Here is a 13357-nt window from a genome sequence, read left to right as displayed (position 1 = left end):
GATTGGCCGAAACGTTCGAAATCGGACACTTTGGATGACTTTTATCTTTTATGTGGCCAGCTTAAATTTGAGAACTTTAAAGTAATAGAAGGCAGTAACTATACACATTAGACGAAACTCTGCAGAACCCACCAATGATCTAATGTGTATGGTGGCCTCCTGATTCTCCCCCTTCAGCTGATGTCGGGACAGAAGGATTGGGTGTGTTGGTTTTCAACATGTCCGATGTTTGTTTCCACTTGAGATAATTCGCTGCCAGGTGTTTGACAGCGGCTTATTCCTTTCTCCCTATTGACCTAACAATTCACACTCGGCTGAGTCAAGCGTGCATGTACAGATGTGCTTGAATTGCATTAAGTTATACAATTTGTCATGATACCTTTTCAATACAATCTCGCGCCATCCAATAAAAGAAAAAAAATGTATACTTCATATACGTTTCATTCAAGGGCCGACATATGCCTCCGATGGATGCAATCACCCATAGCCCCATGTTAATCCTAAATGTTTAACTTGTGCGTTTCTTTACTGGATGGCTGTGACGTATACTTTTTTTTAACATGGGAGTCTACGGCATCAGATGGCATCCATTAGAGGTATACATTTTTTTAAATATATGTTTAACATCTCGTACTATACTGCACATCTCGGGTTATATCAGATTTAGAGAGAAGGTAAGGGACGACACATCTGTATATCGGGGAGTCGGGAGAAATAATGGTCGGTCGAACGATACTAATCTAATGGGTGTCTTCAGAACAATGGACCACCCAGAAGCCAACACCTTAACATCATTGAATGCTTTTGAAATGACTTGGATCATGAGAAGACTGAACTTTCGAGGAGTTGACAAGCATAAAAAAAATAATTCTCAATTTAAGCTATGCGTCTCTGCTTCGATAGTTGTGTAGTCCTATGTTTACATAAGCAGAAATATGGGGGTAATGATGAGACCCTAGCACATGTCACTCACATATCCCTGCATGCTTCATCCAGTCGTCATGATCTTAAAAAGTCTTGGTATCTGCACCATTGATTGAGCCACCGTGTCCACCTTTCCCCCTCCTTATCCCTACACAGCTCATAAATTCTGCACAGTCCTGTGGAGATGAGCTCCGGGGATGAATGTGAATGTATTTTTCCTGCCACACTGTGTATTGATATGAATGACTCAAGTAAATGCTGATTTTGTCGAAAGGACTTTTTTTTTTTTCAAGGTCCATCTCCTGGGAAATGTTCCCATCAGCATGACTGGAATATAAAGTTACAATGCATGCAGTATTCACAAGATAGATCTACCCGGCAACCCACTACATTAACAGACCACTATATGCAAAGATCATATTATTGTTTATAGGCAGTGCTGTCATTGTATTCGTTTTCATACAGTGTTTTATAATGTTCGCATTATTTGAAAGATGTACATAAATATACAGGGCTTTAGATGTGCCACCTGGCACTATTTTGAAAGCACTTATTAAAGAACACCTTCCCTAAAGTGCACAGATCACCACTAAATCCGTTCCAGAGTCCTTGTCGTCTTCCATCAGTGGGGATTGTCACCCCTGAATGCTAGATCTGCCTAAGGAAACAGGAGCCAGTCTATTGGGTGTAGGAGCAATAATGGTGGCCATAAATAATGTCATTCAGTTTACAGAGAAACACAAATAACTAAGAAGAAGCAGCAGAATTTTTATTAGTGATTTGTTTTTTTAGGTGAACATTTATTAATTTTCTGCTAGTGGCAACATATTTTGTAGTGCAAAACGCAGACTGCTCATGTCCGTCCCATCTGCGTCTATAAAAGACTATACTCTATATGCATCTATGTTAGTGGTGAATGCTCTGAAACAATGTCTTTTCTCAATTTAAATCTGGTGTCTATAAGAGAGACCGAAGTATTTACCGTATACATGTAGCAGTGCTGAATTTGTTAATGAACTGTTTGGGTCATAACTCTGAGTCTGGATAATGAGGTGGGTTTACCTGTACTCCTGTCTAAAATAACTTATGGACAGAAGTGTAACTAGAAACCTCTGAAATCCAAATCCGCATCCGTAACTGGGCCCCCAGCTGTCATGAGCCATTTATATAATACTGGTGTCTTCTTATGATGCAGAGGGACCTTTGGACTGCTACCTCTGCACCCCGTATAGCTGCACCCCGGTATGTGGGGATATCCGTTGAGCCAAACTACAAAATTAGCACTGCTGAATATGTATGTCCAACCTTTAGCTAAAGATTGTTATGTTGAATTCAATAAATCGGATGGGTAATGGACTGGTTTACATAGATTGTGCATTTCTCTGTGTTGCAGGTTGAGACGCACGTTGATCAGGAGAGGGTCCGTTACTTCCATGATGACGACCATCAGAGTCTTCAAGATCTGGTAAAGAGAGAGAAGATGGGAACAGCTGAAGATCAGAACAAACTCTACCTGAGAATGGCAGCCAAGGTAATGTTCATACGTCTACGTCATTGGTAAACATGAAATCCCAAATTTAGTCTCAACGTCACCTCCTTCCCGTTCTGTTTGTATGACTTCACCACAGGAGGTTTTTTTTTAGAATTGCACTTGTTTTAAACCTAAGGTTTTAGATCTCTATGAGCACCATAGCAAAGCACACACTCCGTAGTGCATTGCCCTCTATTGCCTGGATGCTTTACTATTGAAGTAAAAGCAAAATGACTTCTATAATTCTAAAATAACCAAGGGTCCATTACCTTACCCACTAACACAAAGCATTAGCTCATCTACCTAGAGGGGTTGTACAGGATTAGAAAAACATGGCCGCTTTCTATAAAAAAAAAAAAACGGCGCTACATCGGTCTACAGTTTGTATGTGGTATTGCAGCTCCGCTCTATTCACTTCATTGAAGCTGAGCTGCAATACCAGACACAACCCATGGACAGGTGTGGCACTATTCCTGGAAGAAAGCCGACATCTTTTTCTATTACTAAACAATCACTTGAACTAATATTTTAGGGTGGGGCTCCACAGCAATGTGATCGCACAAGAGCGCACAGCAAAATCATATGTAATAGGTACCGTGCGTTTTTATGCGATATCGCATCTCGCGAAATGTGATTTTGTGACAGATCTACTCTGATCAGATTAGTGCAATAAGTTTGATATCTTTTTTTTTTTTTTTTTCTTTTTTTAATGCTTCTACCATAGGGAAAATTCTGTTGTGTAATACTCGATTTTAAGTGCAGTAGCTCTTTAAATGGCTAAGGAGGAAGAGGGTCAGGACTCCTCTGTTCAGGACATGTTATAGTAGAACACCGAGCTGTTCTGTTTGTAAATGAGAACTCCAAAAATGGTGGCCAACTGCTATAAATTCCAACCCCCTAGTAACATGCTTGGTCAGCTTGAACGTTCATGTTATTTTAATTGATCGGGAGGAGATGAGCAGCTGCCGTAGACCTGGTGCCGAGGAAATAATAGGGTAAATCTTGTCCAATTGTCCCCCTCCCCTGACAGCCGTGCGGGTCTGCCAGGCCCTGTAGATTGATGGACCCAGCCAACGATGATGAGCAGATTTACTCTTGTATTCTCTCATATAGTGAATTACTGGAAGGCACTGCGCTGGGGATAATGGGAGTTGTCATGTGGACTACAGGCTGCATAGAGTACCATGTTTAATTCATTTAACACTGGGGCTTTGGATCAGGAGATGTTCTAGTAATGTTGCCTGGCATTAGCGCGCTGATTGTCTTGTTTCTTGTTTTCCGATTTTGGGTAATTGATGATCTTTTCTGGGCTGTGTGCGGCACATACAGTCTACGCACCTACCATTGTAGGACATGACTTCCATGTGATGTGACTGGATGAGTGTATAGTGCGTGGGGCGTGCTGTTTAAAGAGCATGTCTTCCTAACAGTCATATTGCACAGTTTGTGCCATGCGTTTCCATAGGTAATGGGTTGACGGACCCAACTGTAACAACCTATACTATGAGGAGTAAAATGCTGCCCAGATGGGGTTGTCATTTTCTCTATTGGAAGACCCACCCTGGTAAATGCAGATCAATGTGAGGACCTGCTTCAGGTATCCTGGTCCTAACTTTTGATAGATCACATGATTGCCGGAATGCTGGCCCTGTGTTAGAAGTCGAGCAGAAAAGTCAAAGTTGTGCTGTGTCTTTATTAGGGCTCTGTTACCCCCAGTTACAAAGGAAATAAATAGTGCAGAATAGTGATGCCCAACTGGCAGCTCAGGCCCTCGTTTGAATAATGTGTGCCCTACCGCGGAAGGCGTTCATTTATTGTGCGCGCCTACCACTTGATCTTGCCCTGGCTTAATGCGATGTGCAGCCCTTTAATGGAGTCAAGGGCTGCGTTTGAGGACCCCACAATATGTTGTTCTTCTGCCCTTTCCATTCAACTGTATTTGTATTCAGGGGCAGACACAGACAACGAAAGGCCTCTGTGCATAAAGAGCTTCATAATTTTCTCCGCAAAACAGATGGATAGTCAATACATCCCTTGCAGTCTATTGTAGTTGAAGGGGTTAATGTTTACATCCCTGGTGGTCTATGGTAGTGAAGGGGTTTATAGTTACTTCCCTGGTGGTGAATGTCAGTGAAGGGGTTTATGGTTCTGTTCCTGGGGGTTTGGGGTAGTGAAGGGGTTTATGGTTACATTCCTTGTGGTCTAGGGCAGTAAAGGGGTTTATGGTTACGTCCCTTGTGGTCTAGGGCAGGGAATGGGGTTAATAATAAAATTGACTGGGATAATGCAGCGTCTGTGTAATCTATGAGACCGTAGAGACGGAGCAGGGGAAGGGGGTGACAGAAGTAGCATACTTGTTTTACGACCATCTGTGACTGGAGTGGGCCCCTTCTGTGCCCATGTTCAGCTTAACAAGACTGCACAGGCTGCATGCCCGTCCCTGTTTGTATTACACATGGGTTTCAATATTCCCTTGCCCAAAAAAAAACAAAAAATGAACTTATGTGCCAAACATAATGCTAGTGTATTGTGGCATTATAGAGAATCATATCAAGACATTATAAATAATTTTGCAGACTACATCATCCAGCATCTGTGTGGTTATGGCTTCGGATCAAGGCTGAGTTTGGCTAATCGCTTCTGACTGATGCCAAATGCGTGAAATCATTACGAAGTACAGATGTCTGCTTTGTCATGCATTACCCCTCTGTCACTGGAACGTGTCATGAGGTCTGTGCATGGTTCTCACTAAATTAAATCTCTTCTCCGGCAACACGTTCCATCCGTGACCTGACTGGAAAGCTTCCGATTGTCCACATAAACCAAGCCGCTCATTTCTTAGCGAGCCACAGATGACATGAAACATCCATAAAACATTGGTTTTCATTGATTATTTTATAAACTGATCATAAAATCCAGACCTTCTGCAGAAAATAGAATCGTGTAAGTGTATATTGTACAGATTGTGTCCCGGGTATACTTGCGTATATTATTATTGTTAAAGGGGTTGTGCCAACTGGACTGCCTCTTCTCTAAATCAAATTACCTCAATCACCATGGCCCGGCAGCTAAATCCTTGCCAATCAGCAGTTGGCGCTCTCTCAATTCCGCTGCAGAGCAAATGTAATATTACACAGTGTTAATTGAAATGAGTGGCCGACCATGTAATACATCATCAAGCCAAGTCCATCAAAGTGAGAGTCGCTTTTTGCACTTCCTCTTTGAAAGAATGGCTCTAGATGATAGAGGGGTCTTGAGCGGGGGATCCACCATTATGACCTCTATACTCCCTAATAGGGCATATCCAGAGGGGTTGTCCAGTTGGGCACGCCCTTTCTTTTAAGGGTTGGGACAACCCCCTTTATTTGCTAATTACATAGAATTCCGCCTCTGGGAACAGCTGCTCTAGAGGAACTGCATGGTAAATTCTTCCTTACCTTAAGGTGTTACTCAGCACCCATTGAAAACAGATGTCCATTTAACGAAATGACGCAAATGGTCCTCTAGAATTGTGGGTTGAGCTTTGCAGTGGCTTTCCTCTCTATCTAGTAAAGAGGGACCTCTTACCTCCATATGACCTAACAGAACATATAAGAGAGGGGTTATCTAACGTAGACGACCCATTGATGTGCCTTGCAAGGCAACCTTATGAAATGTTCCTCCTGAATGTCCTCTTAAGTTTGGGTCTTCAGGTGTCTCAATTTTGTATTTCAGTTTTGTGGTTGGGTACGTCCATCAAGTTGTTGGTTGTCCTCTTAATCTTTTTGCCTTCTCTTCGAAGCATAATACGGATGTGGAGGTGTAGATGGCTGTTCTTTCAATTTCGACTCCTTTCTCAGCCTCAAGTCAACAAAAATGCCAGTACATGCCCTCATCATATCCCGCCTATATTACTAAAACATCCTCCTCCCCTCACACACTTACACCCCTACAATCCATTCTCAACTCTGCTGCCCAATTAAACAACCTCTTCCCTCATTCCCCTACCACCTCTCCTGTCTACCAGTCCCTTCACTATCTACCCATCACAAAGCGAATACATTTCAAAGTACTGACCGTGACATATAAGGCAGTCCACAACCTGTCTCCTACATGCATCACTGCCCTAATTTCCGATGCCTCCCCACATGTAATCTCTGGTAAGGGCTCATATACACGGCTGCATTACAGCTCCATTTTGTATGGAGTTACAATAGGGCTACCGTACAGGTGCATGAGCCCTCTACTGCACCTCCGTATGCCTCCGATTTTATGCAGAGATAGTTTCTAATGAAAAAAGTTGACATGTTTCATCGGACTCTGTATGTCGAGATCTCCCTATACACGGAACCCATACGGCAGTGCACAGAGGTTGAATGGCTTTCCACTAAAGGCCTCGTGCCAGTGTGTATGAGCCCTTATCCCAATGCACAAATAAAATAGCCTCATGTAAATGAAAAACTCAGTAGAGAAATCCTGATAAATAGAAAATATTTGTATAAAGTAATAATAAAAAATATAGCTTTGCAGGACTTGTATCTTTATAACCAAGTGGTCGGTTTATTCAGTGGAGAATCCTAATAGTGAATATTGCAGGATATAAATTCCTCTAATCATTCTGCCGCCGTCGTTATTCTCTTTCTCGTTCATCCACGTGGGTGTATAGACAATAGAAATGTTGCGTTTCAGGTAACTTGGATACTCTGTCAAAGACACTGGAGAAACAAATGCGTCTCCTTAGCTCGTAGTTTCCCCAGATATTCCTTTTACTGCAGCTTTTAATACCATAATCCGTTTCCACCGCCCACTCGTTCATGTGACAGTATTCGTTGAACACAAGGTCATTTTCAATTTGTCTGCTATCTCAACGTACCAGGCAGGTTTTATTCTAAAGCTCCTGTACAGACTGGTTTTTATGGCATATTCTGTAGCATTTAGAGGGCTCTGCCTCAATCGGGGTCTGGCTTCAGGAACTCCTGGGGGTCAGATATCGCTAGGGGAAGTTGCAGCCAGCCATACATTTCTCTGTAGCGGTTACTTCGGGGGGAATGTAGTATTTGCATGGCAGGCATTTAAATGACTGGGCGTCCACGTAATACATGTATAGGCTGGGTCCGTCAGAGCGGGAGCCATTAATACTGAGCGGCTCTCTGGTTTAAAGTAGGGGGTTCCTTAGTGGGGTACGGAGCTCCATATACCCTAATAGGACATATGGAAAGGGGTTGTCTTAGTGAGACAATGACTTTAACGTTTCAGGATGTTTTGGCGCTATATAAAGTTTATTAAAGGCATTGTCTCATTAGAAACAAACCCTTTCAGATTGGAGCTGCTGCCCCCAGCAAACTGCTCATTTTGCCAGGGGATGCCTTTTCCCTACAGCGGCCACTGCAGGGCAAATTAAGTATTACATAGAGGCCTTTCAGATGTAACACATAGACAGCTGTTCTTAGCGGCTCTCCACTGGCTCATAGAGGGTGTTCCCAATCAGGGGACCATCTTCATGATGTCCTTATGCCCAAATAGGTCATATGCACATAGGTTGTCTTCATGGGACTGGATATGGAGCACCTTGCAAATCACATGGATCATGAATTTAGTGCTTTCACAGGGTTTACAAGCTTAGTATTTACTGTTTTTTGCTTTTATGCTTTGGCACGGAGTTGTAGATTTCCAGACCCATACGTTGAAATGCCTGAATTTTTAAGACCAAATTCAATGGGACATTTGAGCATATGTCACCATTGTGCCTTTTGAAATTAGTAGGTTTCTTATGCCTTTGAGCCTCGGCTAGGCGATTCTGACAATATAATGACTGCCGGAATGCCTCTGGTCAGGGTATCGGTGGGTTCCAGATGCCAGAACACGATATAAGATTCCTAAAGAACCCCTTTAAAGCTAAATATTCACATTAGATAAAACTTGGCCGAACCCATTGATTTTAGCGAGATTAGCTGACTATCTGATGTGAATGAGCGGCCTCCCAACCAAAGAAGCATCAGGCGTGTTGAATTTCAAGATGCCCAATCCTTTCCTCCCTAGGGATAAGCTGCTGCCAGAGGGGTGTGGCAGCAGATTAAACCCCTCTCGCCATCGAAATAAACCTGCACGACGACAGCCCGAGACTTTACCATAGGACTTAAAATGTTGATGCTTTTTATGATCTGAATTGGCTGCTGGAATAACTGTGTATAATGACATCCTATGGCCTTGGCATTACATGGCGCTCCTTGCAGTGATCCAAGATATCATAGTTGAGACCACCAGCAGGCAGTCTGGAATGGGGGCCGTGACCAGTCCAGCGGTTGGGGCTACAGTCAGCTCCATGTTGTTTGAGCTATATATTAGTATAACACATTGTGTCTCCCAGTCACATCCTTCCTAATACAATTTAAGAGACTGAAAGCTTAAATGTAATTGCTATTGACAACTACTTCACTTTACTTTTGCACTCCTCTTCATAACTGATATATGGTGTACACCCATTGTATAAGTGAATATAGGAATGCATATGTATCTCTTGCCTGCCGCTAAAGACGCTACCCTTGCCTGCCGCTAAAGACGCTACCCTTGCCTGCCGCTAAAGACGCTACCCTTGCCTGCCGCTAAAGACGCTACCCTTGCCTGCCGCTAAAGACGCTACCCTTGCCTGCCGCTAAAGGCGCTACCCTTGCCTGCCGCTAAAGGCGCTACCGTTGCCTGCCGCTAAAGACGCTACAAGGTGAGGGATCACTGTAGTCTATGTACTCCCCTACAGATATGGACATTCCTCAGTAATCTTTTTATTTTATTTTTTTCCCTGTTTTTTTTTTTTTCCTTTTTATGTTCCACGAGAAAATTTTGGAAATTCTTTGAGAAGTCTATAAGAAAGAGAAACATGGTAGCAATTAATATACACAGTATATCTTTGTGTGTAGCGTGGTGTGTTACATAGTCTTTCTGTCCACATAATATAGTAAATCTGTTGACTTGCATTATATATTTACCTGTGTATAAATTCTATGTATATGATTTTATTATTATGTGCAGAAATAAGCCGTGTGTATTATACAACCCATCTACTGTGTCTCCCAGAAGTCCTGGTATTGGTCATGGTCAGATGAGTTTCTCTCAAGGGGATCCCTGTATGTTTCAGGTTCGCTCTACCACTTACTTGGAAATGCCATGGCTGTCAGACATGTCTTTCTTTTATAAAAAAAAAAAAGATGTGGCTCAAAGGCTGCTTTTACTTTTAGGTGTGGGGATTGTTCTGTCATGTCCTGAAGTTCAATCCATTGACTTTAGGGCTTAAGGGCTCACAACACTGTGAATTCATGGAAACATGCTTGGATTTCAATAGCATCTTCGTTTTTATACCTACATTTGTCTTTTGTATGTATTATTGTGTATGTATGTATGTGTGTGTGTGTGTATATATATATATATATATATATATATATTATAAAAAGTGTGTGTATATGTGTGTACACATATATACACACAGTGCATTCTGAAAGTATTCAGACCCTTTCACTTTTTTCACATATTATAAGTTTCTGCAAATTTATTAAAAATAAAAAGCTTTGCATGGATAGAAGTTTTCAGACCCTTTGCAATGACACTTTTTAAATTGAGCACTGGGGGCCTCCCGTTTTTCTAGATTAGGGGTGGGGAACCTTTTTTCGGCCAAGGGCCATTTGGATATCTATAAAATCATTCGCGGGCCATACAAAATCATCAACTTAAAAATTAGCCTTCTATAGTTGGTCAAACATTTGATTTAACTCATCCCTAATGTGATGGCTGGAACTTCTTTGGTGAGGCGTGTGATGTTAGCCGGTGTAGTTGATCTTGCTACTGCGTCGGTCAGTCTAGAGCGGTCGATACTTTGGTAAGTTTTGAAAAGAAATGCTCGCAGCAGTATGTTGTTTTTCGACTTACTTAAAGGGGTTTTCACATCCGGAACATTTTTACGTTTCCACCGGATATGTTATAAATGTCAGATAGATGCGCGTCTCACCTCTGGAACCCACACCTATCTCTAGAACCGGCCCCCCTAAAACCCGTTCTACCTCTCTGTGTTCCAGCTGATTTCCGACCATGACGAAGAAAATAGCGTAACTCGCTGAGCTGCGCTGTTTCCGTAACTCCCATTTAGTTCTATGTGACTTACGGAAGCAGCATAGCTCAGTGAGCTACACTGTTTTCTTATTCTTGGTCGGAAATCACACGAGTCAGCCAGAGCGGTAGAACGGGGTGTAGGGGGGCCCGTTCTAGAGAAAGGTGCAGGTCCCAGACCTATCTGACATTTATCCTGTGGACATATCATAAATATCCTTGATGGGAGAATCCCTTTAAGTCACCTGACCTCACTTAATGCGTTTAGGGCAGGTCCTATGTCTACACTACAGCTAAGTTTCTACATTTAGGCCTCAGCTAAGTTTCTACATTTTAGGTCAGGAGCAGGAGGAGGGCAGATGTAGCAAAGTACCTTTCATTCACTACTAGTGAATGAGGAGGTGCCCGGGAGTGGACTAGTCCAGTCACCTGACCTCACGTCAGGTGACTCAGGCTAGGTGACTGGACCTCACTCAGACCACCGCCATACTTCGCTCCGCCCGCCTCTTGCTCCTAAATGTGAGTGAGTAGGGCGAAACCAAGCAGGGAATGACACAGCGACAGGGGCGGTCAGTGAAGTCGGTGCGTGCTGTGATGGGAGTGGACCCGTCCAGTCACCTGACCTCACGTCAGGTGACTCAGGTCAGGTTGTCTGGCTCCTAGATTAGTAGATCCTTATGTGCTGTCTTATACTAACACATTAACAATACGGAAGTGTTTAGACAGTGAATAGACATTCCACGGGATGTCTATTCACAATCTCTGCACTTCGCTACTGTTTCTATGGTAGTTACAGCAGAGGAAGCGTAATCTCGTTGTAACCTGTCATTTACTGCGAGATTACGCGTCCTCTGCTGTAACTACCACAGACAGAGTAACGAAGTGCAGAGATTGTGAATAGACATCCCGTGGAATGTCTATTCACTGTCTAAACACTTCAGTATTGTTAATGTGTTAGTATAAGTATCTAACAGGATCCCTATGCGCTGTGTAGATGAATGGAGAGGAGTGCATGATGCTGATTGGTCAGCGTCATACACTCCCCTGTACAACGCCCACTTGGGCATTAAGCAACTCATTAGCATAAATCTAAAAACGCTAATAAAGTGGTGAAAATAGATCGTTTTTTTTAAATAAAAAGCACTGCTGTGACCTACATTATAGCGCCGATCTCCTTATGTAGGAGACAGGGCACTTATAATGTGGTGACAGAGCCTCTTTAAGTGCTGATCGTCCAGGGCTGGCAGGAGGAGAGAGAGAACTCAGAGCCTCACATTGCCTAAATCTTCCTAGCTCTGAGTTGACTCCACCCATTCCATTGACTCCGCCTTAAGATCACCCATATACCTTCCAATCTGCATCTGTACAATATAGGTAAATCTATTCCCACTATGCCCAGCTGTCTACATCCAGTTTACAATAGCTCCTTCCTGTACTGAGGTCCATTCAAATGCTAATTCGGCAGTGGGTAAGAATCTATGACCAAATTGCTTCTGAGCATACTGCCACCTCAATGGGTGAAAACCACTGAATAATATCAGTATATACTATATTTATTTACCAGGTATATTTTATGTGGTCATAAGACAGAGGGTCTGGATGGGAACAATATTCTCCTGTAACAGCCAGTATGAAGTAAGCATCACCAAAAGGGATCGGTAGGGGACTGGGAGGAGGGACACATGCTCATTGACATTTTGCAGAGCTTTTTATTGGGCACAGTTGCAACCTTATTCTCTACAAAGTGAAAATAAATATTCTTACTTATTGTAGACATGTAATAAAAAATGGTTAGTATGCCTTTAAATCAGTTCAACAAAAAATTAGGGACTCTATGCTGATGTGGTGTATTTATTTTGATTACAACAAAAATTAATTTTGTGAAAAAAATAGTATTCTAGATTATTATTCATGAACGCAATCAGGACTAATTGCTTGTAGTTCATTAGCATTGCTGGACTTCAGCAAGATTTTAATATAAGCGTTTGCATGCATAATATAGGACATAAAAGGTTAAATTTGCACCATGTGTAGATTCCTATGGAATCGAAAGCCAAACAGAGGTATTTGATGACTGCTGCACACAAAGGGGCTGTGCTCACTACTGCCCCCTAATGTGCATAAGCTAGTGAGTAACTTTGTAAAAACATGACTTATTTTGCACTGGTAGCCTGAATTATATGCCAGGGCTCTATCGAAAATTTAGTTGGTTGCCATTAAAAACTGCCAACAAGCTTGTTGTCAGACACCACTCTAACACCTTAGCTGAACTCCCATAATGCAGTGAGACTTACTTTTCTCTACATCCGCTAGCTGTAAAGAAAACACTTCCCATAGTGCAGACCACCAGATTAATATTTTTTAAGAATTTTTGCTGATTTTCATTTTTTATCTAAATTTCCATGTCACCATCTATACTTAAAGTGATTCGGTTAGATATTTATGTGGCTCCGTCTGAAAACAGCATAAAGAAGTGAGGGACACACAGATTTCAGCGAGCTCTTATTAGTTAAAGGGTTTGTCCGGGTTCAGGGCTGTTTTTTTTATATACTGGTGACCTATCCACAGGTCATCCATATATGATCAATGGGGGTCCGACACCCGGACCCCGCACTGATCAGCTGTTCTGATCAGCAGAAGGCTCCGGTTGCAGTATAGCGACTTTGCTGTAGTACTGCAGTTCTGAGCTGCAGTAACCCAGTACGGCACTTTACAGTGTCTATAGAGCCTTCTGCTTCCAGCACCGACCTCTGCATAACGTCCGGCGCCCGGAGGCTGCCGGAACAGCTGATGCCGGACACAAAGCACACTGATGGCAATACGCAACGC

General features: G+C 42.6%; 1 protein-coding gene across 2 annotated transcripts in view; it reads left to right on the top strand.

Annotated features, from left to right (window-relative positions):
• The window catches only part of CWF19L2 (CWF19 like cell cycle control factor 2), a 128320-nt gene that overhangs the window by 84785 nt on the left and 30178 nt on the right, over positions 1 to 13357 (top strand). For both annotated transcript variants that reach the window (XM_075851586.1, XM_075851585.1), the window contains one exon: positions 2318 to 2455. In XM_075851586.1, coding sequence (XP_075707701.1) covers positions 2318 to 2455 — 138 coding nt within the window. The remainder of the gene's footprint in view (positions 1 to 2317; positions 2456 to 13357) is intronic.

The sequence above is a fragment of the Rhinoderma darwinii genome, chromosome 2, assembly GCF_050947455.1.
Source record: "Rhinoderma darwinii isolate aRhiDar2 chromosome 2, aRhiDar2.hap1, whole genome shotgun sequence".
NCBI lineage: Eukaryota > Metazoa > Chordata > Amphibia > Anura > Rhinodermatidae > Rhinoderma > Rhinoderma darwinii.
This window is presented reverse-complemented; position numbering and strand designations above follow the sequence as displayed.